This window comes from Coregonus lavaretus (genome assembly GCF_964263955.1).
Source record: "Coregonus lavaretus genome assembly, chromosome: 18".
Classification (NCBI taxonomy): domain Eukaryota; kingdom Metazoa; phylum Chordata; class Actinopteri; order Salmoniformes; family Salmonidae; genus Coregonus; species Coregonus lavaretus.
In genome coordinates this window covers 20,607,338-20,633,739 of record NC_140005.1, presented here as the reverse complement: position 1 = coordinate 20,633,739, position 26,402 = coordinate 20,607,338, and the positions used below count along the sequence as shown (strand labels likewise).

The 26,402-nt window shown below is 45.8% G+C and overlaps 2 protein-coding genes across 3 annotated transcripts; one reads left to right on the top strand and one right to left on the bottom strand.

Annotated features, from left to right (window-relative positions):
* On the top strand, positions 1 to 3,073 carry LOC311145585 (signal recognition particle 14 kDa protein). 2 transcript variants are annotated; one of them, XM_084181860.1, is made up of 5 exons: positions 1 to 111; positions 538 to 610; positions 1,080 to 1,192; positions 1,574 to 1,606; positions 1,789 to 3,073. In XM_084181860.1, the coding sequence occupies exons 1-5, from the start codon at positions 88 to 90 to the stop codon at positions 1,876 to 1,878; spliced, it is 333 nt and encodes a 110-aa protein (XP_084037986.1). In that variant the 5' UTR covers positions 1 to 87; the 3' UTR covers positions 1,879 to 3,073. The 2 variants fall into 2 exon arrangements, with proteins under 2 accessions (XP_084037986.1, XP_084037987.1); XM_084181861.1 differs by lacking the exon at positions 1,574 to 1,606 and having other exon boundaries at positions 8 to 111.
* Positions 3,074 to 3,163: 90 nt separating this feature from the next.
* On the bottom strand, positions 3,164 to 25,744 carry LOC311145586 (neuroglobin-like). Its single transcript, XM_084181862.1, has 5 exons — positions 25,569 to 25,744; positions 13,662 to 13,769; positions 4,980 to 5,100; positions 4,794 to 4,874; positions 3,164 to 3,330 (listed from the first exon to the last, which is right to left on the bottom strand). Exons 1-5 carry the CDS (start codon positions 25,727 to 25,729, stop codon positions 3,226 to 3,228), a joined length of 576 nt encoding a protein of 191 aa, XP_084037988.1. The 5' UTR covers positions 25,730 to 25,744; the 3' UTR covers positions 3,164 to 3,225.
* Between the last annotated feature and the right edge of the window lie 658 nt (positions 25,745 to 26,402).

Here is a 26,402-nt window from a genome sequence, read left to right as displayed (position 1 = left end):
ACGGGGCGGAGTTTCATGTTGTACTAGGTACGTGTGCTTCTGCCGGGCTAGTCAGCAAGCTGAAGCTAAAGAATTGTACTGAACATCATGGTACTACTTGAAAATGACTCGGTAAGTCAGAAAACGCCATCGACTAATTTAGTATATGTTAGATAGTCATTATTAGAGGACTGGTTTAATTTCCTAGGTATTGTGCATTGGCATGGTAGAAATCACTGCTGCCTGTTAGCTATACCGCCTGCCATAGCCAGTAACGTTAACTAGATAGCTAGGCACATTCGGCTTGCATTTGCTAACTGTTCGTTTGAATTGCTTGTGGTCAGCATGAAAGAAAAAGCAATCCATCAATAAATATGCGTACACATTTCTTGTTAAAAGTAACTAACAAGGTAAACCAATAATATAGGTCGTATAGCTAACGTTATGAACTACACAAACGGAGACATGTTTGCTAGCTAACTCATTAGCCAGATGGCTACCACAGTTTATCATTTATAATTTTATCTACATACCTCAATCGGATTATTTTCCTTCTAGTTTTTGACTGAGCTGACACGGCTGTTCCAGAAATGCAGGACATCAGGCAGTGTTGTCATCACGTTAAAGAAATGTAAGTTCTCACATTTTGTCATCTGTTACTTATATGATGGCTACTGAGTGTTCTCTCCTTCACTCAGTTCTTCCAGGATATGTTAATATTCGGCCTATGTACTGTTTCGAGAGAGAGCTAGCCTTCTGTAGGTTTTCCCTATAACCCCAGTTGTAACTAACCTGATTCAGGTTATCAACCAGCTAATTATTAGTGGTCCTCTGTAGCTCAGCTGGTAGAGCACGGCGCTTGTAACGCCAAGGTAGTGGGTTCGATCCCCGGGACCACCCATACACAAAAAAAATGTATGCACGCATGACTGTAAGTCGCTTTGGATAAAAGCGTCTGCTAAATGGCATATTATTATTATATTATTATTATTAGAATCAAGTGTGCTAGATTAGGGTTGGAGCAAAAACCTACAGGATGGTAGCTCTCCAGGAACAGTGTTGGAGAGCCCTGCTGTAATGTGTTGTCACTAACCTTACAGATGATGGGAGAACCAAACCAGTCCCCAGGAAAGGCCACCCAGAGAATTATGAACCAGCAGACAACAAGTGTCTACTCAGAGCATCAGATGGCAAGAAGAAAATCAGCACAGTGGTAAGTCTACACTACAGCATCATGTGGCAATGAAGTCATTGATGATGAAGAGGTTTGTTGCATTATAATACAATGTTTTATTTCCTAGTCATGCAATTAGTCCATCTCTACTTAGTAATCAATGGTTGTCCATTGCTCTTACATTTTTACATTTTAGGCATTTAGCAGATGCTCTTATCCAGAGCGACTTACAGTTAGTGCATTCATCTTCAGATAGCTAGGTGGGACAACCACATCACAGGCATAGAAAGTACATTTTTCCTCAATAAAGAAGCTATCTATGTTGAAATAAATCCATAAAGGAATTAACTGAATCATTGTTGTTGATATGCTATACTCTGCAGACAGTAGTGCTAATCAGGGGTTTCCTTGTATCTCCAGGTTAGTAGCAAAGAAGTAATCAAGTTCCAGATGGTAGGTACTCAGACATCGAGGTTAGGTTTTTCTAACAAATGGCTCACTGGAGTACATTGTATTGTTTTGTTTTTTAGATGTATGTAATGTTAAAAGGTGTTATGCATATCCTTTAAATACTCTCCTCTTGACTTGACAAACTTGCCTCTAAAAGTCTGCTCTCCCTCTTCTCAACATGGCAGGCATACTCTAACCTCCTGAGAGCACACATGGACGGGCTCAAGAAGAAAGACAAGAAAAGCAAAAGCAAGAAAACCAAAGCCACCCAATGAGCAACAGACTTTCATAGCATACTGGGGGAACCCAGACTGGCCTGTACCACCTCCAAGGTGCTCCAACTATCACCTCTACCTCCATCCTTCCTGATTCAATATGCTCCCTGAAGCCCACCATCCTCCACCTGGGGACTGCTTTGACATCATGCCATTGTTTACACAGCAATGTCTCATCCCTGGCCAGTGAATGGCATTGGTCTATATAGGGAGGAAGGGAGAGCTGAGGATGTTTAACACTCAGAGGATACTACAAGTGAGCCGCCTTTTGATTCACCCACCACAACTCCCCCATCTCTGGTGTGGATCCAAGTTACACAAAGAGCTGCATTCATTTATGGAGTCACCGAAAGGATGGAGCACGTTGATGAAATGCCTTTCAAATTGTTTTAATTTGAACTACTAGTCCCTGTCCCTATTTATGTTTCAATTATCGTTCGGTTTGCATGCATCAATTTGATTACATTTTCACCAAAGTTCTGATTTACTTTCCAATTGGACCATGTCTTATCCATTTGTGGATAGATTATTACTGTGTACTATGAGTGAAGCTGCCATATGCATTTGTTAGGATTGGGGCCGAATGTTTTTTGTTGCTATTCAAATAATTGTTCTTTTTTTATGATGGTAAGATCCTGAGTTTTGTTTTTGGCTTAAGACAAAATGATTAAATGGGTGAGTTCCTTATTGGTCCAACTACATTTTAACGGTAATGTCTGTCCACTTAATGAAGTTGGTAAATTCATAGTTGTAAGGCAAGCTGTAAAGAAAGGGTCCTAAAGTTAGCTTACACATAAGCCCTCTGTGGTACTTAGAAATGTGTATTGCTGTATCACAAATTAATTTGTGGGATGGATGTGTCATGATGGAATATTGAGTGAGGGGAAAGTATTTTGAAACTTCTTAATGATTTAGGATATTTACTGGCAGCTGAAAGGCATATTTGATTTATGGATACAGAGAGAACCTTGTACATGATCATGTTAGTTTTTAATCAAGTCTGTTTTCCTTACTGGGTGTATAATTACTTTCCAAACGCAGAGCTGCCGCTTTTGACATTCATCTGCCATCTTATGTCACGGTATCAGAATGTCATTGAGAAATAATCTGCTTTGTCAAAAATAAATTACAATCTGGCAGCGGTTTGTTGATGTAAAGACAAATAGATTTTCAATAAAATAACAAGGAATGAGCAGTTTGACTTTACATTGTAGGCTGATAACATGAGCAATGTAGAAAATGGTCACTATAAGTAATAAATACACTATATACACAGCTAAGCCATATGTGCCACATTTCTGTGCTACGCCTGTTCAACCAGCTCTGAGTTGAGGCCATCCAGGTCTCTTATAAGGCTGTGTTCCTCTCCTTGGGGGAGGTTCCCACCTGGTGATGTCTGCTCCTCTCCTGGTAGCCCTGGTTCATAAGCCTGGTTAGGTACAGGAACAGGGTCTGGTTTAGAAACAACACGGAATTATGAGGACACCTGTAATAATGTTGAATTAAAATCAAGGTCTGTGTGTCTAATGTAGTACCGGGTTAGCGTTGCTGGGGTAAGTAGGCTAAAATATATAACTAGGGAGTGGCATTACAGCTGTAAATACAATGTATTACTAGTCTAGTGTTTGGGTTGGCACTACAGCTGTAAGTACAATGTATTATCAGTCTAGGTTTAGGGGAGTGCAGGGATGCATTATACTAGGAAATAAGTAGAGCCTGGAATGTTCCTGGTAAGGAAAAACTGTTCACTCCACATAAATGATAAGCAGGGCCAGGAGTTTATCCTGAGCACAGGAGCTGATCCCAGGAATAAGGTTGGAGCTGTAAGGGTAGTTCTCCATGAATCCACTAGAGGCCAATACAGACAGTTTCATTGGAATGTTCATTGTAAACTACAGTGCTTCCTTCACTCATTTCATCTAATTTACACTAAACAGAAATATAAACGTAACATGTAAAGTCTTGGTCCCATGTTTCATGAGCTGAAATAAAAAAATCCCAGACATTTTCCATACGCACAAAAATCTTATTTCTCTCAAATTTTGTGCACAAATTTGTTTACATCCCTGTTAGTGAGCGTTTCTCCTTTGCCAAGATAATCCATCCACCTGACAGGTGTGGCATATCAAGAAGCTGATTAAACAGCATGATCATTACATAGGTGTACCTTGTGCTGGGGACAATGAAAGGTCACGTTAAAATGTGCAGTTTTGTCACACAACACAATGACACAGATGTCTCAAGTTTTGAGGGAGCGTGCAATTGGTGTGGAATATTTCTGATTGGCTGGGCCTGGCTCCCCAGTGGGTGGGCCTATGCCCTCCAAGGCCCACCCATGGCTGCACCCCTGTCCAGTCATGTGAAATCCATTGATTAGGGCCTAATTTATTTCTTTTAATTCACTGATTTCCTTCAAATCTTTGAAATTGTTGCATTTATATTTTTGTTCAGTATATTTAATTAGGACAGTGCACTCAGTAAAACTTGCCCTGATTTACCAGAGTCCTGTGGACTATAAAACCAATAAAAACCACAGTGACTGTCTGAAACACAGTATTTACATCATACACACTAACACATACAGTTACATCTATGTGAGTGCAGTTTTACATTTGACAAACTGATATTTTAATTGATGAGTGTAGTAATACTATTGTAGTAGCCTTGATGTGACAGAGCCATGCCATTCTCAATATGGTCATTTCTGGTTCATTGAAATTTTAATTTTCATGTCAGTCACCTCTCTTCCACTGGTGACCATTTCCATCTTGACATGTGTCATTGGATGTGGACAACTCTGGCACTGCAGAAAGCCAAGGGACCTCTTGGACAATAATTGGTTTCAGACATTATTCTCATGATTGACACCCACATATTAAATCAAAGTGGTCACCGAGAAAGATTGAATTCTGTACCTTCCACGCCTCCTCAAGCTCAGGGGTCCATCTCTCTTTGAGAATGGGTTGGACAGCACAGATGAATTCTGCTCCTACATACTGGAAAGAAATCACATCAGAATAGGAAATTATATATCTATTTCAATATCTATAGAAATGCACTGTAACTTTGCTTAACATGCACTGTCAGTGTGTGTGTCTTACGCTGTAGTATTTGGGCGGGGCGTTGTAGCGGTAGTGGCTCCTCCCCAGCTCCACAGCCAGAACCTCCAGTCTCTCCAGCTGGTCCAGTCTGGCAACACTCTTCTCAATAAAGGACATCACTCTGAGAGGAAAGGAACACAGGCCTGGTTATGAAAGACAGCCTGACTGACTAGCATACAGGCATACCTTGAACCATCACCATCACTGATCATACAGCAGACACCTATGTGGTCCAATTCATTTTGTCATCTTTTATCCTCTCTTTCAACAATTGTTCTCCAACATTAAACACTGAAAATGGTTTCATTGCTGCCCACAGGCCTGTCTTTTACATTAAAGAGCACGTTAGGGAGAGTTTTATGCAGAATGATAAATATGTACAAAAGGTTAAATGGGTGCGCTCCCTCTTAGCCTGGCCGCCGGTGAGGACATTTGTACTAATGTCCGTGTGAGTAGTTTGAGGGCCACTTGGCCTTTTCCTGGGAGGATGAGTGCAGAGAGGCTATGTGGAGATGTAGTGTACATATCCCTGTCTGTCTCCTGTAATGCCACTGCAGCCTCCATACCTTTGATTTAAAAAAACAAATCTCACGTACAAGCATTTTTTGGAACAATGTTGTTGAGTTCACAAGACGCAGAGTTCACAAGACACAGAACTCTGTGGCCTTTTGCAAAACAGTAAATGTGTTTTCAAGATGTAGTTGCTTTCTCAAAACATCAAAACATTCATCAAAACTATATTATACTGTCAAAATTGCAAATACATTCATCGAAATAACACAACTACCTGCAAAAAGATTAATGCAACCATACTTATCTCTTGAGTCCAAGCAAACAAAACAGAAAGTTAGTCTGTTTTTAAAAAGCCCAGTAGATCAATACATTTCTTGGCAATCACTAAATCATGATTATCAAAACTGGAAATACAACTATTCAAAGATGCAGAATTATGGGCAATTACTATCCTTTTATGCATAGTTCACCAAACAATTTCAAATACATCAAATCAAGTATTATTATAAAAAATAAGCACTTAGTGTGCAGGATTCATTCATCACAATCCAATTCCACGTATTCAATACAAAGGCTGTTTTGTAGACATTCCATTGTTGCACAGAAACACTATCCACAATAGAAATAAGGAAAGGTGAATACAATGGAGGAACACAACTGATATGAATTATGACTTAGAAGTAACCTAAAGTTACTTAGAAGTAACTTAACTTCATTCTCTGTCATATTGTAAAAAATTATAACAATTAGACAGTCCCCATTGCCTAGAGGGTTTTTCTACCTCAAAAAGCACAAGAAAGAGGATTTCGACACCCACCATCTCAAATTGTTCTGAAATTGTTTATGTGGTTAGAAACAGATAAGATTAGCATTCCTGCAACATTATTTTGTTGAAATATAATTAGAAATTAAGCTAATTGATTGCACCCAAATTGTCAATTTTCATGTACAGGATTAATATAATATTCAATAAATATAGTACCTAACATCCGATTTGGCTAAACTTTTTTCGAACAATGAGTAAGACATGAGGAATCAAATGAAATGGTCAAAAGCCACCCACGGACGCCCCACACCCCATGCCAATCCCACCCCAACATTGAGTATACAGTATCAGTTATTTATGTCTGACAAGTAGTATGGAGCTGCGGCTCTGATAATTATTTCTTCATCCTATGTAATGTATTCTCAGTTAATTTAGTGATGTTTCTTTTTCCCTGTTCAGAGAAATTAGTCATTGAAGTTGTTAGGTTTATGTCCCATCCTACATCCTGATATTACCAGGTTCTGACCATTAGATGGTGCTGTACCTGCTGTTAGGTGATTTTTTTTATTGATTTTTTAAATCAATGTTAAAGGGGTAGTTCACCCAAATTACGAAATGACATATTGGTTTCCTTTCCACTCTATGTACAAGGTATGGCAGCAACCCATGCTTTGGTTTTGTTTCCCTGTCGACTGATTTCAAATGCTAACTTATTAGCATTTGTGGCACATATCCAATGCAAGTCAACAGTACCTATATTTGCATTTTCGCGCTTCATATCCAAATCATCTATAAGTAACATCATTGAGTTACACAATATATTTTTAGATACTTTAGGATGATTTGGACATTTTGGAAAATGATAATATAGGTAACATTGACTTGCATTGGATTTGTGTCACAAATGCTAAAAAGTTAGTATTTGAAACAGTGGCAAGATAAACAAAACCAAAGCATGGGTTACTGTCATACCTTGTACATAAACTGCTTACAGGGTAAGGATACCAATGTCATTTTGTAATTTGAGTGAACTATCCCTAACAGCAGGAACAGCACCATCTAGTGGTCAGAACCTGGAAATATCAGGATGTAGGATAGGACAAATGCAACAACTAGGATGGCTAATTTCTCTGAATGGGAAAAAAACCCATCACCAAATTCCCTGAGAATACATTACATAGGATGAAGAAACAATACTTTGAGCTGCAGCTCCATACTTCTTGTCAGATATAGAGAATTTATTCTGTATACTCAATGTTGGGGTGGGATTGGCTTGGGGTGTGAGGGGTCTGTGGGTGGCTTTTGACCATTTCTTTACATTCCTGATGTCTTACTCATTGTTTTAAAAAAGTGTGGTCCAAATAGGATGTTAGGTAATATTTTTATTGAATATTATATGAATCCTATTAATTAAAATGGCCAATTTGGGTGCAATGAATTAGCTTAATTTCTCAGAGATCAAATTATATTTCAACAAAATAATGTTGCATGAATGCTAATCTTATCTGTTTCTAACTACAGAAAGTGTTTCAGAACAATCTGAGATGGTGGGTGTCATGACATGGAACGACTCTAGATCTTTCCATATATTGTACATGGTATGACACTGATGGGGTGATTTAGAATTTTGTGCAGTAGTATTTATTGATTGCCAGAAACAGAGAGCACAATTGCACACATTTGTCTTTTGATGAAAACAATGTGTTATTGTATTCACTGATGACATTTGTATTTAACATTTTGCAAAAGGTGGTCTGATGCAAGTCACGTACTAAGGTAAGAAAAAGATCAGAAGTTCTGTAAATGTATTTGAGCATTTGATCATTTCTGTTCTGCTATAGGTACGTTTCAACACAGATCCCAAAATTGCTTGTACGTGATTGAGAAAAACTGTAAGTGGAGACCTCAGGCTCAATTGGGTTTATTGGCCTTTCATGGTGAGAAAAACAAAGAGGCTCAGCATACCCAGTGACACAACAGAATGGAGAAAAACACACCATTGGAGAACTGCATATGGAGGATAAGTGTGTTCACTGGCAGCAGATGTGATAATAGCCAGCCAGAGATTGGATATTGTCACGGATTCAGCCGAGGCTGGCCCTCCTCCTTGCTCGTGCAGGCTTCGGCATTCGTCGTCACCGGAGTACTAGCTACTACCGATCCATGTATCTATGTTCGACTTGTTTTGTCTTAATTGGTCACACCTGTTTCTCATCATGTAGTTATGTCTTCCCTATTTAACCCTCTGTCTCACACTGTGTGTTGCGCGTGTTTGTTCATGTTTTGGTAGTCGTTAGTGTGCGGGTTGTTCCCTCCCTGCGTGGAGGTTGTTGTTCATTCATTTTACCTACGAGTAAAGTACGCCTTTTGATTAGCTCTGTGTCCTGCGCCTGACTTCGCCTACCGCATTACACTGACGCCTTGACAGAAACACGCACCATAACATGGAGTCAGCAGGTACAGCAATGCCAGCCGGATCGATGGAGGAACGCGTCCAACAACAAGCGGCCATGATCCAGGCTCTCGGCACCGCTATGGAACGAGTAGTTAATACTATGGAGCGATGGGAGAGAGGAGGTATCCCTATACCTCCTCCAATTACACCACCACCTACACCGATGTCCATCTCTTCACCATCTGGGTCCAGTGGGATTCGGCTCTCGCTCCCGAGGGCATATGACAGTACAGCTGCAGGGTGTCAGGGTTTTCTGCTCCAGGTAGAGCTCTACCTGGCAACCATCCACCCGGCTCCCTTGGGATACGAGAGCGTGTCCGCCCTCATCTCCTGTCTGTCCGGTAAAGCGCTGGAGTGGGCCAACGCCGAGTGGGGGGGAATAGACGCCGCAACTGTAAGCTATGCGGAGTATTCGATCATCCACCAGAGGGTAGAGCGGCGGGTGAGCGTCTATTCCACCTCAGACAGGGGAAGAGGAGCGCGCAGGAATTTGCACTGGACTTTCGGTCTCTGGCTGCCAGCGCAGGATGGAATGAGAGGGCCCTCATCGACCACTACCGTTTAAGGGAGGACGTTCGTCAGGAATTGGCCTGCAGGGACACCAACCTAAACCTGGACCAACTGGTGGATATGTCAATCCGACTGGATAACCTGTTGGCCACCCGCGGACGTCCGGATCAGGGGCCGTCCATTCCATCCCCCAGCACCTCCGACCCTACCCCTATGGAGCTCGGAGGTGCTGCTATGAGGGAGACCAGTAGAGGGGCCGGCCCCTGCACCAACTGTGGCCGCAGAGGACACACTGCTGGTCGGTGCTGGGGAGGGCCTTCAAGGAGTCGAGGCAGTAGGCAGCGCACTGGTGAACCGTTTCAGGTGAGTAGGCACCCAACTCACCCAGAGCTCCCTGTTGTGCACATGTGTATAAATGTTGTATTTCCCGAGTTTTCTTCTCATTCCCAGTATAAGGAGCTAGTAGATTCAGGCGCAGCTGGGAACTTTATTGATCGTCATTTTACCCGTAGGTTAGGGATTCCTATTGTGCCAGTTGATGTGCCCTTCCCTATACATGCCCTATATAGTCACCCTTTAGGGTCAGGTCTGATTAGGGAGGTCACAGCGCCACTCTGGATGAAGACGCAGGAGGGGCATGAGGAAATAATTAGTGTATATCTGATTGATTCTCCTGCGTTTCCAGTGGTGTTGGGGCTTCCCTGGTTAACTTCTCATGACCCCACTATTTCATGGCAACAGAGGGCTCTCAAGGGATGGTCAAACCAGTGCTTGGGGAGGTGTATAGGTGTTTCCGTAGGGGCAACTACGGTGGAAAGTCCAAACCAGGTTCCCACTATGCACATGCCGCCTGAATATGCCGATTTGGCTCTCGCCTTCTGTAAAAAGAAGGCGACTCAATTACCACCCCATCGACAGGGGGATTGTGCGATAAACCTCCAGGTAGGCGCTGCGCTTCCCCGGAGTCACGTGTATCCTCTGTCACAGGAGGAGACGGCGGCTATGGAAACATATGTCACCGAATCTCTGAGACAAGGATACATTCGGCCATCCACTTCCTCTGTGTCATCGTGTTTCTTTTTTGTGAAGAAGAAGGATGGTGGCTTACGCCCGTGCATTGACTACTGTGGTCTAAATCAGATCACTGTAAAATACAGCAATCCATTACCTCTGATTGCGTGTATGACGGAGTCATTGCACGGGGCGCGCGTCTTCACGAAATTGGATCTCAGGAGCGTGTACAACCTGGTGCGTATCCGGGAGGGAGATGAGTGGAAGACGGCATTTAGTACCACCTCGGGGCACTATGAGTACCTCGTCATGCCATACGGTTTGATGAATGCTCCTTCAGTCTTCCAATCTTTTGTTGATGAGATTTTCAGGGACCTGAATGGACAGGGTGTAGTGGTGTATATTGATGACATTCTCATATACTCCGCTACACGGGCCGAGCATGTGTCCCTGGTGTGTCAGGTGCTTGGTCGACTGTTGGAGCATGACCTGTATGTGAAGGCGGAGAAATGTCTGTTCTTCCAAGAGTCCATCTCCTTCCTAGGACACCGCCTGTCCGCGTCAGGTGTGGAGATGGAGATTGACCGTATTTCGGCCGTGCGTAATTGGCCGACTCCAACCACGGTGAAGGAGGTGCAGCGATTCTTGGGTTTTGCCAACTACTACCGGAGGTTTATCCGGGGCTTTGGTCAGGTAGTGGCTTCCATTACCTCCTTGCTAAAGGGAGGACCAGTGCGTCTGCAGTTGTCAGCTGAGGCGGACAGGGCTTTTGGGCATCTGAAGGACCTGTTTACTACGGCTCCGGTGCTGGCTCATCCGGATCCTTCCTTGGCCTTCCAGGTTGAGGTGGACGCGTCCGAGGCTGGGATTGGAGCTGTACTGTCTCAGCGCTCGGGCACGCCACCAAAACTCCGCCCCTGTGCTTTCTTTTCTAAGAAGCTCAGTCCGGCGGAGCGCAACTATGATGTGGGGGACCGGGAGCTGATAGCTGTGGTCAAAGCTCAGAAGGTGTGGAGGCATTGGCTTGTGGGGGCTAAACACCCTTTTCTCATTTTGACTGACCATCGTAATCTGGAGTACATCCAGGCGGCGAGGAGGCTGAACCCTCGTCAGGCAAGGTGGGCCATGTTCTTCACTCGTTTTGTGTTTACTCTCACTTACAGACCAGGTTCCCAGAACGCTAAGGCAGACGGCCTGTCCCGACTGTATGACACAGAGGAGAGGTCCATTGAGCCCACTCCCATACTTCCGGCGTCGTGTCTGGTGGCACCGGTGGTGTGGGAGGTTGACGCGGACATCGAGCGGGCGTTACGTACCGAGCCCACTCCCCCACAGTGTCCAGAGGGTCGGATGTACGTGCTGCTCGAGGTTCGTGATCTTTTGGGCTCACACGTCACCCTCCTGTGGTCATCCTGGCATCGGTCGGACAGTGCACTGTCTTAGTGGGAAGTACTGGTGGCCCACTTTAGCCAAGGACGTGAGAGTTTATGTTTCCTCCTGCTCTGTCTGCGCCCAGTGTAAGGCACCTAGACACCTGCCCAGGGGGAAATTACAACCCCTACCCATTCCACAACGGCCGTGATCCCACCTATCGGTGGATTTTGTGACGGACCTTCCCCCCTCACAAGGGAACGTTGTGGATTGGTTTTCCAAGTCCTGCCGTCTCATTCCTATGCCAGATCTCCCTACAGCCCTACAAACTGCTGAGGCCCTGTTTACACACGTCTTCCAGCACTACGGGGTACCTGAGGATGTTGTGTCGGATCGGGGTCCCCAGTTCACCTCAAGGGTCTGGAGGACATTCATGGAACGTCTGGGGGTCTCGATTAGCCTTACCTCAGGTTTTCACCCCGAGAGTAATGGGCAGGTTGAGAGAGTTAACCAGGATGTGGGTAGGTTTCTGCGGTCCTATTGCCAGGGCCGGCAGGGGGAGTGGTCGGGTTATATCCCCTGGGCAGAGATGGCCCAAAACTCACTCATCTACTCCTCTACTAACATTACGCCTTTCCAGTGTGTGTTAGGTTATCAGCCGGTCCTGGCACCATGGCATCAGAGCCAGATCGAGGCTCCTGCGGTGGATGAGTGGTTTCGGTGCTCGGAAGAGACCTGGAACGCTGCTCATGTACACCTGCAGCGGGAAATCAGCCGATCGCCACCGCAGTGAGGCCCCGGTGTATGCACCGGGGGACCGGGTCTGGCTCTCGACCCGAAACCTTCCCCTTTGCCTTCCCTGCCGGAAGCCGGGTCGGCGGTTTGTGGGGGCATTTAAAGTCCTGAGGAGATTGAACGAGGTTTGTTATAGGTTACAGCTTCCTATTAATTACCGTATTAACCCCTCGTTCCATGTGTCTCTCCTCAGGCCGGTAGTAGCTGGTCCACTCCAGGAGTCTGAGGTACGGGAGGTTCCTCTGTCCCCACTGGACATCGAGGGGGCACTGGCGTACTCGGTCCGTTCCATCTTGGATTCGAGGCGTCGGGTGGGGGGCCTGCAGTATCTCGTGGAGTGGGAGGGGTACGGTCCGGAGGAACGGTGCTGGGTCCCTAGGAGGGACATCCTCGATCCCTCCATGTTGAGGGATTTCCACCAGAGTCATCCGACTCGCCCTGCCATGCGTCCTCCTGGCCGTCCCCGAGGCCGGGTTCGGCGCACGGCTGGAGCCGCACGTCAAGGGGGGTGTACTGTCACGGATTCAGCCGAGGCTGCCCCTCCTCTTTGCTCGGGCAGGCTTCGGCGTTCGTCGTCACCGGAGTACTAGCTACTACCGATCCATGTATCTATGTATCTATGTCTTAATTGGTCACACCTGTTTCCCATCATGTAGTTATGTCTTCCCTATTTAACCCTCTGTCTCACACTGTATGTTGTGCGTGTTTGTTCATGTTTTGGTTGTCGTTCGTGTGCGGGTTTGTTCCCTCCCTGCGTGGAGGTTGTTGTTCATTCATTTTACCTACAAGTAAAGTACGCCTTTTGATTAGCTCTGTGTCCTGCGCCTGACTTCGCCTACCGCATTACACTGACGCCTTGACAGATATGACAGCTCTTCAGTCTCAGCGAGACAAAAGCTCCCTTGACATTAACACGTATGGGATTATGTGATATTCATTGTGGTTTGGTCTCATGTTACCGTCGTTTTTCAATCTCATATAGGGACACAAACAGTGTTGACAGATCTTTGAAATAGGAAACTTAAATTCTACAGTATGTCATAAATTCCTTTGTTTCAATAAAATCAGTGATGGTCCATTGTGAGATTTTGACATTTGAAATGTAATAATACCACCCCCTCTGTAGTACAACGGCTGAAGTGTATGGAACTTGAGAGTTGTGCAGTGTAGAGACTTCAACAGAGTGCTGAATGGAGAGCTGGATGAAAGAGGAACCTCACATTGATATCAATGCAGAATTGACAGAAAAAGAGTGACTGACCGTAGGCCGTGTGCCCTCAGCTCCCGGCTGGTCCGTAACCTATCAAGGTCCTCCACGTCTCGGAACAGGAAGAATACATCTTTGCATTCTGGATGGGTCTCAAACAACCTGTTACCAAGACAACAGACATTTGTGAGCCTCCAAGAGCCAGCTTCATAAAGCCTGCCTTAAACCAAACTGACATATTCATGCCCACACCAAAACATCCCTCCGTCCTGCAAGTTCTCCCACTGACTACATAACAGAGTTCAAGCAAGGCTATACATAAGGTCTTGAAAGTAATCCATGATGGTTTTTTTATAATGCAAGTGTTGAATCAACTGTTGATATTGTGATTTAGTTAAGCCATGCCTGTCTCTATCCTTGTAAATATCTGTCTTCAAGGTGGCATTACAAGTCATCCCATCTGAGCCATCCATGAGATCTGATTGTGCCATTGAGCCCCTTGCAGTTATCAGTCCTGGCTGCGCTCTCATCATCAGTCCTTCCCTGCTGGGCTCTATGTCTACTACGGGCTGCAATCACACACAGCATCAATCCACTCAGTGTCAGGGGTGACCAGTATAGCCTCTTCTCCTTCTCCCCTTACAGAGCTGTAATGAGTTCCCCTGCCTTATCAGACCTAGTCATGTCAGAGTCAAATGGTACATAAGTTCCAAAAGCCCACAATAAGCTCAGATACAGTGCAGGCACAGAATGTGTGTGTGTGTGTTTGTGTGTGCGTGCGTGCGCATACGTATGTACAGTGGGGAAAAAAAGTATTTAGTCAGCCACCAATTGTGCATGTTCTCCCACTTAAAAAGATGAGAGAGGCCTGTAATTTTCATCATAGGTACACGTCAACTATGACAGACAAAATGAGAAAAAAAAATCCAGAAAATCACATTGTAGGATATTTAATGAATTTATTTGCAAATTATGGTGGAAAATAAGTATTTGGTCAATAACAAAAGTTTCTCAATACTTTGTTATATACCCTTTGTTGGCAATGACACAGGTCAAACGTTTTCTGTAAGTCTTCACAAGGTTTTCACACACTGTTGCTGGTATTTTGGCCCATTCCTCCATGCAGATATCCTCTAGAGCAGTGATGTTTTGGGGCTGTCGCTGGGCAACACAGACTTTCAACTCCCTCCAAAGATTTTCTATGGGGTAGAGATCTGGAGACTGGCTAGGCCACTCCAGGACCTTGAAATGCTTCTTACAAAGCCACTCCTTCGTTGCCCGGGCGGTGTGTTTGGGATCATTGTCATGCTGAAAGACCCAGCCACGTTTCATCTTCAATGCCCTTGCTGATAGAAGGAGGTTTTCACTCAAAATCTCACGATACATGGCCCCATTCATTCTTTCCTTTACACGGATCAGTCGTCCTGGTCCCTTTGCAGAAAAACAGCCCCAAAACATGATGTTTCCACCCCATGCTTCACAGTAGGTATGGTGTTCTTTGGATGCAACTCAGCATTCTTTGTCCTCCAAACACGACGAGTTGAGTTTTTACCAAAAAGTTATATTTTGGTTTCATCTGACCATATGACATTCTCCCAATCCTCTTCTGGATCATCCAAATGCACTCTAGCAAACTTCAGACGGGCCTGGACATGTACTGGCTTAAGCAGGGGGACACGTCTTGCACTGCAGGATTTGAGTCCCTGGCGGCGTAGTGTGTTACTGATGGTAGGCTTTGTTACTTTGGTCCCAGCTCTCTGCAGGTCATTCACTAGGTCCCCCCGTGTGGTTCTGGGATTTTTGCTCACCGTTCTTGTGATCATTTTGATCCCACGGGGTGAGATCTTGCGTGGAGCCCCAGATCGAGGGAGATTATCAGTGGTCTTGTTTGTCTTCCATTTCCTAATAATTGCTCCCACAGTTGATTTCTTCAAACCAAGCTGCTTACCTATTGCAGATTCAGTCTTCCCAGCCTGGTGCAGGTCTACAATTTTGTTTCTGCTGTCCTTTGACAGCTCTTTGGTCTTGGCCATAGTGGAGTTTGGAGTGTGACTGTTTGAGGTTGTGGACAGGTGTCTTTTATACTGATAACAAGTTCAAACAGGTGCCATTAATACAGGTAACGAGTGGAGGACAGAGGAGCCTCTTAAAGAAGAAGTTACAGGTCTGTGAGAGCCAGAAATCTTGATTGTTTGTAGGTGACCAAATACTTATTTTCCACCATAATTTGCAAATAAATTCATAAAAAATCCTACAATGTGATTTTCTGGAAACATTTTTCTCAATTTGTCTGTCATAGTTGACATGTACCTATGATGAAAATTACAGGCCTCTCTCATCTTTTTAAGTGGGAGAACTTGCACAATTGGTTGCTGACTAAATACTTTTTTTCCCCACTGTATGTGTATGTGTGCCCCATCCCCCCTCCTCACAGCCTCTACCTCAAACACCTCCAGCTCCAGTTTAACAAGAGATTTAATTCACACTGCAATCCTATCAGGTAGCTATTCCAGCAGACGTGTCTATCTTAACATAGTCATGTAATCACTAAACACAATGCCCTGCTGTGGGCTCCATAATGCATACATCACCATATACGGTACATACCATTAAAGCTCTGTAGGATCTATAGAAACCATGCATGAATTACTTGGCTTTATATTGCTAATTATCTCCTCCCCCCTTCCCATTTTTGTGTTTTTCCTCATCATGTTATGAGGTGGGGTATAAGAGCCTTGCACATACACTTCCATTTCCACCTCTTACTGCCTCTGTGTGAGAGAGAAAATAACCGTGTCATATTCACACTCACAGTTGTATCGCAGCCAACTGCCACTGTCATAAACACTAGGCCCTTGAAAGACAGATGAAAGGAGCAGAGAAGAGGTGTGTGAGAGGTGATTTCAAAATGGGTCTCTGAATGGTTGCTATGTTCTACTTGCATTAACAATAAAATATCTTATGAATTTTGGCTGATGATACAAGTGATACGTTTCAGGGGACTTAAGTTGACACATTCATTACATGGAATTATGTCAAAATTACTAGAACCTTAAAATAATACAATTAATGACAGAAAATAAAAGTAATAATGCAAAAGAAAATAAACAAAACATCTTCATATTCTGGAGATATTCTGCACTGAATGTAGACCTGAATGCATTATATTATAATTCTGTGACTAGGTAAGATGGATGTCAAGCTGAGTGGATTTCCAGAGGAGCCCTATTACGAGCCCTATTGTTATAGGACACAGAATATTCTTCCCCGTGAATGTCGTTCTTAATTTATAGGCACAATGTAATTCATACCACACCTCATTGATGTAAGGGAAATTACCCATGTCTCTGTTGTTCCCACACAGCTACAGAAAACAATAGTTAATGAGCTTCACACCTCAAACTACAGTATATTCAAATCAAATCAAATGTTTTTCGTCACGTGCCTCGTAGACCACAGGTGTAGACTAACAGTGAAATGCTTACTTACGGGCCCTTCCCAACAATGCAGAGAGAAAGAAAATAGAGAAATAATAGAAAAGTAATAACACATAATAATAAATACACAATGAGAAATGATAACTTGGCTATATACAAGGGGTACCAGTACTGAGTCCATGTGCAGGGTTATGAGGTAATTGAGATAGATATGTACATATAACTAGGAATAAAGTGACTAGGCAAAAGGATAGATAATTAACAGTAGCAGCAGCGTATGTGATTAGTCCAAAAAAAAGTGAGTGCAAAAAGGGTCAATGCAGATAGTTAAATAGTTAACCAAATAGCTACCCGGACTAACTATTTAGCAGTCTTATGGCTTGGGGGTAGAAGCTGTTCATGGTCCTGTTGGTTCCATACTTGGTTCATCGGTAAAGCTTGCCGTGCGGTAGCAGAGAGAACAGTCTATGACTTGGGTGGCTGGAGGCTTTGACAATTTTTAGGGCCTTCCACTGACACCGTGTCATGGATTCTGCCGAGACTGCCCTTCCTTCTGGCTCGGGCAGGCTTCGGCATTCGTCGTCACCGGAGTACTAGCTGCTGCCGCTCTGTTATATGTTTCTATGTTCACTTGATTGTTGTCTGTTGTTGCACACCTGTTCCCCATTATGTTAGTTTGTCTGCCTATTTAACCTGTTCACGTCCACTGTTTGGTGTGCGTGTTTATTGGATTGAACGAGTGTCATTTTGTGAGCGGGTTTTGCTCCTCCTTTGTTGTTTGGAGGGTTTTTCTTGTATTTCTTTACTACTCAGTAAAGTGGTTCTTCATCTCATTCTGTGTCCTGCGCTTGACTCTGGCCTACCGCATTCCACCGACACTCGTGACAGAAACACGCACCACTATGGAGTCAGCAGGAGCAGCCGGAGTAACCGAGACGATGGAGGAACGAGTCCAACGTCAGGAATTAATGATTCAGACTCTCGGGGTCACCATGGAACGAGTATTCCAGACTCAACCACCTACAACACTGGTCACCGCTTCGCCATCTGGGTCCAGTGGGATTCGGCTCTCACTCCCGAGGGCATATGACGGAACACCTGCCGGGGTGCCAGGGATTTCTCCTCCAGGTCGCGCTGTACCTGGCCACCATTCACCCGGCGCCCTCGGGATTACGAGAGCGTGTCCGCCCTCATCTCCTGTCAATCGGGGAAGGCGCTGGAATGGGCCAACGCCGAGTGGGGAGGAATAGACGCAAGTACTGTCCGCTACGAGGATTTCACCCGCCACTTCCAGGCGGTATTCGATCATCCACCAGAGGGGAGGGCGGCGGGTGAACGTCTGTTCCACCTACGACAGGAGATGAGGAGCGCGCAGGAGTTCACGCTGGAGTTCAGAACTTTAGCAGCCAGCGCGGGATGGAATGAGAAGGCCCTGATCGACCATTATCGCTGCAGCTTAAGGGAGGACATCCGTCGGGAGCTGGCCTGCAGGGACACCGATCTCACCCTGGACCAACTGGTGGACATGTCCATCAGGTTGGATAAACTATTGGCAGCCCACGGACGTTCTGATCAAGGGCCGTCCATTCTATCCCTCAGCACCTCTGAGTCTACCCCCATGGAGCTCGGAGGTGCTGCGGTTAGGGAGACGGGGAGAGGGACCGTCCCCTGCACCAACTGTGGCTGCAGAGGACACACTGCTGGTCGGTTGCTGGGGAGGGTCCTCAGGAGGTCGAGCCAGCAGGCAGGGCACTGGTCGACCGTCTCAGGTGAGTAGGCACCCGACTCACCCAGAGCCTCCTGTTGCTAATTTGTGTATAGATATTGTTTTTCCAGAAGTTTCCCCCCATTCCCAGCATAAGGCGCTAGTAGATTCAGGCGCGGCTGGGAATTTTATTGATCGCCAGTATGCTCATAGTTTAGGGATTCCTACTGTGTCTGTTGATAAAACTTTCCCTGTGCACGCTTTAGATAGTCGCCCGTTAGGGTCAGGCATAATCAGGGAGGTCACCACACCACTTCTGATGAGGACGCAGGGGGGTCATGAGGAGAGGATTAGCCTCTACCTGATTTATTTTCCTGCGTATCCTGTGGTGTTGGGACTTCCCTGGTTAACCATTCATGACCCCACGATTTCATGGCAACAGAGGGCTCTTAAGGGATGGTCTGGTCAGTGTTCAGGGAGGTGTGTAGGAGGTTCCTTGGGGGCAACTACGGTGGAGAGTCCAAACCAGGTTTCCACTATGCACATTCCTGCCGAGTATGCCGATTTGGCTATCGCCTTCAGTAAAAAGAGGGCGACTAAATTACCACCTCATCGTCCGGGGGATTGCGCGATAAATCTCCAGGTAGGAGCTGCACTTCCCCGGAGTCACGTGTATCCTTTGTCTCAGGAGGAGAGGGCGGCTATGGAGACATATGTCACCGAGTCTCTGAGACAGGGATACATTCGGCCATCCACTTCACCTGTCTCCTCGAGTTTCTTTTTGTGAAGAAGAAGGATGGTGGTTTACGCCCGTGCATTGATTACCGTGGCTTAAATCAGATTACCATCAAGTACAGCTATCCATTACCCCTGATAGCTAGTATGACGGAATCATTGCACGGGGCACGCTTCTTCACAAAATTGGATCTCAGGAACGCGTACAACCTAGTGCGTATCCGGGAGGGAGATGAGTGGAAGACGGCATTTAGTACCACCTCTAGACATTATGAGTATCTTTCATGCCATACGGGTTCCAATCATTTGTGGATGAGATTTTCAGGGACCTGTACAGACAAGGGGTAGTGGTGTATATTGATGACATACTTATATACTCAACTACAAGGGCCGAGCATGTGTCCCTGGTGCGTAAAGTGCTTGAAAGACTGTTAGAGCATGACCTGTATGCTAAGGCAGAGAAATGCCTGTTCTTTCAGGAGTCCATCTCCTTCCTAGGGTACCACATGTCCGCGTCTGGGGTGAGGATGGAGAGTGACCGTGTTTCGGCCGTGCGTAATTGGGTGACTCCAACCACGGTAAAGGAGGTGCAGCGTTTCTTGGGGTTCGCCAACTACTACCGGAGGTTTAGCCGGGGCTTTGGTCAGGTAGTGGCTCCCATTACCTCGTTGCTGAAGGGGGGACCGGTGCGTCTGCGGTGGTTAGCTGAGGCGGACAGGGCTTTTAGTCGCCTGAAGGAGCTGTTTACTTCAGCTCCAGTGCTGGCTCATCCGGATCCCTCCTTGGCCTTCACGGTTGAGGTGGACGCATCCGAGGCTGGGATAGGCGCTGTGCTTTCTCAGCGCTCGGGCACGCCACCCAAGCTCTGCCCCTGTGCTTTCTTTTCGAAGAAGCTCAGACCGGCAGAGCGCAACTATGATGTGGGGGACCGGGAGTTGTTGGCGGTGGTCAAAGCCCTGAAAGCGTAGAGACATTGGCTTGAGGGGGCTAAACACCCTTTTCTCATTTTGACTGTCCACTGCAATCTGGAGTACATCCGAGCGGCGAAGAGGTTAAACCCTCGCCAGGCAAGATGGTCCATGTTTCTAACCCGTTTTGTTTTCACCCTTTCTTACAGGCCGGGCAGAATGCTAAGGCAGATGCTCTGTCCCGACTGTATGACACGGAGGAGAGTTCCGTGGAGCCCACTCCCATACTTTCAGCGTCGTGTCTGGTGGCACCGGTGGTGTGGGAGGTTGATGCGGACATCGAGCAGGCGTTAGGTAGCGAACCCTCTCCTCCCCAGTGTCCAGAGGGTCGTAAGTACGTACCGCTAGAGGTCCGCGATCGTTTGATCTATTGGACTCACACGTCACCCTCCTCTGGTTATCCTGGCATCGGTCGGACAGTGACCTGTCTTAGTGGGAAGTACTGGTGGCCCACCTTAGCCAAGGACGTGAGGGTTTATGTTTCCTCCTGCTCAGTGTGCGCCCAGTGTAAGGATCCTAGACACCTGCCTAGAGGGAAATTACAACCCCTACCCGTTCCACAAAGACAGTGGTCCCACCTATCGGTGGATTTTATGACTGATCTTCCTCCCTCAAGGGGGATCACAACCATCCTGGTCGTTGTGGATCGGTTTTCTAAGACCTCTCGCTTCCTTCCTCTTTCCGGACTCCCTACGGCCCTACAAACTGCCGAGGCCCTGTTTACACACGTCTTCCGGCACTATGGGGTGCCTGAGGATATAGTGTCTGATCGGGGTTCCCAATTCACCTCAAGGGAGTGGAGGGCGTTCATGGAACGGTTGGGGATCTCGGTTAGCCTTACCTCAGGTTTTCACCCCGAGAGTAACGGGCAGGTGGAGAGAATTAACCAGGAGGTGGGTAGGTTTCTGAGGTCGTATTGCCAGGACCGGCGAGAGGAGTGGTCGGTTTTCCTACCCTGGGCAGAGATGGCTATAAACTCCAACCGCCACTCCTCAACTGACCTCACACCATTCCAGTGTGTGTTAGATTATCAGCCGGCCCTGGCACCGTGGCATCAGAGCCAGATCGAGGTACCTGTGGTGGACGAGTGGGTTCGGCGCTCGCAGGAGACCTGGGACGCTACACATGAACGCCTGCAGCGGGACATCAGGCGTCAGAAGGCGAGCGCCGACCGCTACCGCAGGGAAGCCCCGGTGTATGCACCGGGGGACCGGGTGTGGCACTCGACCCGAAACCTGCCCCTTCGCCTTCCCTGACGGAAGTTGGGTAGGCGGTTTGTGGGCCCATTTAAAGTCCTGAGGAGATTGAACGAGGTATGTTATAGGTTACAACTTCCTATTAATGATCGTATAACCCCTCGTTCCATGTGTCTCTCCTCAGGCCGGTGGTAGATGGTCCACTCCAGGAATCTGAGATACGGGAGGTTCCTCCGCCCCCACTGGACATCGAGGGGGCACCGGCGTACTCGGTCCGTTCCATCCTAGATTCGAGGCGTCGGGTAGGGGGCCTGCAGTATCTCGTGGAGTGGGAGGGGTACGGCCGGAGGAGCAGTGCTGGGTTCCTAGGAGATATATCCTCGATCCCTCCTTGTCGAGAGAATTCCATCAGAACCATCCCAATCCCCCCGCACCGCGTCCTCCTGGCCGTCCCCGAGGCCGGTGTCGACGCACGGCTGGGGCCGCATGTCGGGGGGGGGGGGGGGGGGTACTGTCACGGATTCTGCCGATACTGCCCTTCCTTCTGGCTCGGGCAGGCTTCGGCGTTCGTCGTCACTCGAGTACTAGCTGCTGCCGCTCTATGTTATATGTTTCTATGTTCACTTGATTGTTGTGTTGTTGTTGCACACCTGTTGCCCATTATGTTAGTTTGTCTGCCTATTTAACCTGTTCACGTCCACTGTTTGGTGTGCGTGTTTATTGGATTGTACGAGTGTCATTTTGTGAGCGGGTTTTGCTCCTCCTTTGTTGTTTGGAGGGTTTTTCTTGTATTTCTTTACTACTCAGTAAAGTGGTTCTTCATCTCATTCTGTGTCCTGCGCTTGACTCTGGCCTACAGCATTCCACCGACACTCGTGACACACCACCTGGTATAGAGGTCCTGGATGGCAGGAAGCTCGGCACCAGCGATGTACTGGGCCGTACCCACTACCATCTGTAGTGTCTTGAGGTCAGATTCCAAGGAATTGCCATACCAACTTATGATGCAGACAATCAAGATGCTCTCAATGGTGCAGCTGTAGAACCTTTTGAGGATCTGAGAGCCCATGTCAAATCTTTTCAGCCTGCTGAGAAGGAAGAGGCATTGTCGTGCCCTCTTCACTACTGTGTTGGTGTGTGTGGACCATGATAGATCCTTAGTGATGTGGACACCGAGGAACTTGAAGCTCTCGACTCGCTCCACTACAGCCCTGTCGATGTGAATGGGGGAGTGCTCGGCCCTCCGTTTCCTGTAGTCCACGATCAGCTCCTTTGTCTTGCTGACGTTGAGGGAGAGGTTGTTGTCCTGGCACCACACTGCCAGGTCTCTGACCTCCTCACTATGGGCTGTCTCATCGTCGTCTGTGATCAGGCCTACCACCGTCATGTCATCAGCAAACTTAATGATGATGTTGGAGTCGTGCGTGGCCATGCAGTCGTGGGTGAACAGAGAGTACAGGAGGGGACTTGGCACGCACCCCTGAGGGGGCCCCGTGTTGAGGGTCAGCATGGCGGATGTGTTGTTGCCAACCCTCACCACCTGGGGGCAGCCCGTCAGGAAGTCCAGGATCCAGTTGCAGCGGGAGGTGTTCAGTCCCAGGGTCCTTAGCTTAGTGATGAGCTTGGAGGGCAGTCAGGGCACTATGGTGTTGAACGCTGAGCTGTAGTTGATGAACAGCATTCGCACATACAGTGCCTTCAGAAAGTATTCATACCCCTTGACCTGTTCCACATTTTATTGTGTTACTGCCTGAATTCAAAATGGATTAAATATATTTTTTTCTCTTACCCATTTACACACAATACCCCATAATGAAGTGAAAACATGTTTTTATCATTTTTTTCACATTTATTGAAAATGAAATACAGAAATCTCTCATTTACATAATTATTCACATCCCTGAGTCAATACTTTGTAGAAGCACCTTTGGCAGCGATTACAGCTGTGAGATTTTCCTATAGGATTCTGCCTGTGCCTAGCTCTATTCTGTTTATTTTTATCCCAAAAAAGCAAACAAGCATACACATAACATGATGCAGCCACCACCATGCTTAAAAATATGAAGAGTGGTACTTAGTGATGTGTTGTGTTGGATTTGCCCCAAACATAACGCTTTGTATTCAGGATATTCCACATTTTTTGCAGTATTACTTTAGTGCCTTATTGCAAACAGGATGCATGTTTTGGAATATTTTTATGCTGTACAGGCTTCCTTCTTTTCACTCTGTCAATTACGTTAGTATATTGGAGTAACTACAATGTTGTTGATCCATCCTCAGTTTTCTCCTATCACAGCCATTCCACTCTGTAACTGTTTTAAAGTCACCATTGGCCTCATGGTGAAATACCTGAGCAGTTTCCTTCCTCTCTAGCAACAGAGTTAGGAAGGACCCCTGTATCTTTGTAGTGACTGGGTGTATTGATACACCATCCAAATTATAATTAATAACTTCACCATGCTCAAAGGGCTATTCAATGTCGGGTTAAATTTTTTTTGTACCCATCTACCAATAGGTGCCCTTCATCCCTGGTCTTTGTGGTTGAATCTGTGTTTGAAATTCACTGCTCGACCGACCTTACAGATAATTGTATGTGTGGGGTACAGAGATGAGGTAGTCATTAAAAAATCATGTTAAACACTATTATTGCACACAGAGTGAGTCCATGAAACATGTGTGACTTGTTAAGCACATCTTTACTCCTGAACTTATTTAGGCTTGCAATAACAAAGGGGTTGAATACTTATTGACTCAAGACATTTCAGCTTTTCATTTTTTTATTAATTTGTAAACATTTCTCAAAACGTAATTCCACTTTCACGTTATTGGGTATTGTGTACGCCAGTGACACAAAATCTAAATTTAATCCATTTTAAATTCAGGCTGTAACACAACAAAAAGTGGAAAAGGTCAAGGGGTGTGAATACTTTCTAAAGGCACTGTATTGCCTTGATTGGGCTTAAAGCCATCTTCTGTGCCGTGCCTGGAGGTCTCTCTCTCTCTCTCTCTCTATCAACAGCCGTAATGTCAGACTAGCACCAAACTAGGACTGCATACACTATTCATGCAGTTTTTTTCTCTCTGCAAACTATTACATTTCAAAGGCTGGCTATTGTGCTTGTTGATATGTATTTTCTTTGCTTCGAGCGTCTTCGTTTGTCAATAGATATGAAGGGATGGGAAGGGGCCTGGTGCTGTATATTTATCATGTAATATTGAGACATGATGTAGGATGATGGGAGGGAGGAAGGCAACACCCTCCAACCCCTTCATGAAAGTCTTCAAACCACAAGGCAGAGGGATGTGGCAGATGTTAAAGAATAGGACTATGTACTGTACAGTTGCTTGTTTGTGAGCAGAGGTTAGGCACCATGTCACAGTCACATTCAATCATTGAGCCCCGAGAGCCCTCTCTGTTGTGGACTAAATAATGTCTCTCCCTAAAGATGCCTTGAGAGCTTTTTGAATAAGGCAGCACAAGGAGCGCCAACATTTTATTAGGATGATGGGGCTTAGTTCTCATACAATATAACAATTATATATGTGCTGATCCTACATCTTGATCCTACTGTTTCCACAGTCATATGTATTGCAGATATAATTGCAAATAAGACAAATAACTACTGTGTGAATAATGTGAAGTTGTTGGCATATTTTTGTGTTTATAGTCATGAATTATGATGTCAGTCATCATGCAGTCCCTGTGGTCATCAACTGTCTTTGTTCTAGGCAATTCATTCAATCATGTCTGGAATTTAATAGCTCTGTTATTTCAAGTTGAGAGCAATAGTGTTGAAGATAATGTTTTGCCTTTCTATGAGAGGTACCATAAATGTTTATGAAAATATTCAGTCTAATAAAGCAAAAATGTCTAACTTGCTTACAAATAACTAAAACAAAATTAAATCAGAATATCTCACCTGACAAACATAATAATTCCAACTTTTGCAATGTCCTCCTGGATAACTTTCCATGACTCTTTGATCATCTCGATCTGCTCCTTGCTGAGATGCGCAACAGCATCCTCCGTCTTCGTCTCTCCAGCTGTTTTCGGTGCCAGCCCTGATATTGCGCAGCCCATTCTTCTTGCTACAGCAAAATGTACAAAAAAATGGTTAAAACAACACACGAAAAGAAACGTCTGCGCCCCTGGCATATGGTTCAGGTATACGCCTCTTGCGCGTATGGCTGTGTATGTAGTCTACAGCATCCAGCATCCAGGCATGAATGATATTCAGTGACATCCAGAGCGCACGAGCGCTTCATAATAAGAGTTCATTCTCTGTAACCTTGAGGGGTAGGGCACACGTTTTTTCCTGTAACAATCGCCAAAAGCGCAATGTTGACCAGGCCTACTGTAGAAGGCTATGCATATAGATGTAGCCTATTTTCCATGTAGGTGAATGACCATTAAAACTATGTGGAGAGATCTGATTAATCAATGGAATCAAAATGAAGTTGGTTTATAATATTTATATCATTTCTGTCACAATGGCCAATAAATATACTATTTGCCAACAGTGACTGATCTCTATAACCTTGTGTTGCACCCACTGGGAGTCTTCAAAACCTCAGGGCAGCCAGGGACTTGCTATGATGGCATCCGATTCAACCAACCAAGGGCTTGATGATTGGTTGAATCTATCAGGTAGTTGAATCGATCATCACCTAGGTGTTGGTGGTGTGCTGGATCCCAAGGCTACACACCCTGTGGGTCTCCTGGACCAGGATTGAAGAACACTGCATTAAGTCAG

Excerpts from the sequence above, each read along its gene's own strand:
- LOC311145585 (XM_084181860.1), top strand. The coding sequence starts at position 88 with ATGGTACTACTTGAAAATGACTCG. Across the intron at positions 611-1,079 it reads TGTCATCACGTTAAAGAAAT|ATGATGGGAGAACCAAACCA; the intron begins GTAAGTTCTCAC and ends CTAACCTTACAG. Across the intron at positions 1,607-1,788 it reads AAGTAATCAAGTTCCAGATG|GCATACTCTAACCTCCTGAG; the intron begins GTAGGTACTCAG and ends TCAACATGGCAG.
- LOC311145586 (XM_084181862.1), bottom strand. The coding sequence starts at position 25,729 with ATGGGCTGCGCAATATCAGGGCTGGCACCGAAAACAGCTGGAGAGACG. Across the intron at positions 13,770-25,568 it reads GGAATTATTATGTTTGTCAG|GTTGTTTGAGACCCATCCAG; the intron begins GTGAGATATTCT and ends TCTTGGTAACAG. Across the intron at positions 5,101-13,661 it reads CTGAGGGCACACGGCCTACG|AGTGATGTCCTTTATTGAGA; the intron begins GTCAGTCACTCT and ends CTTTCCTCTCAG.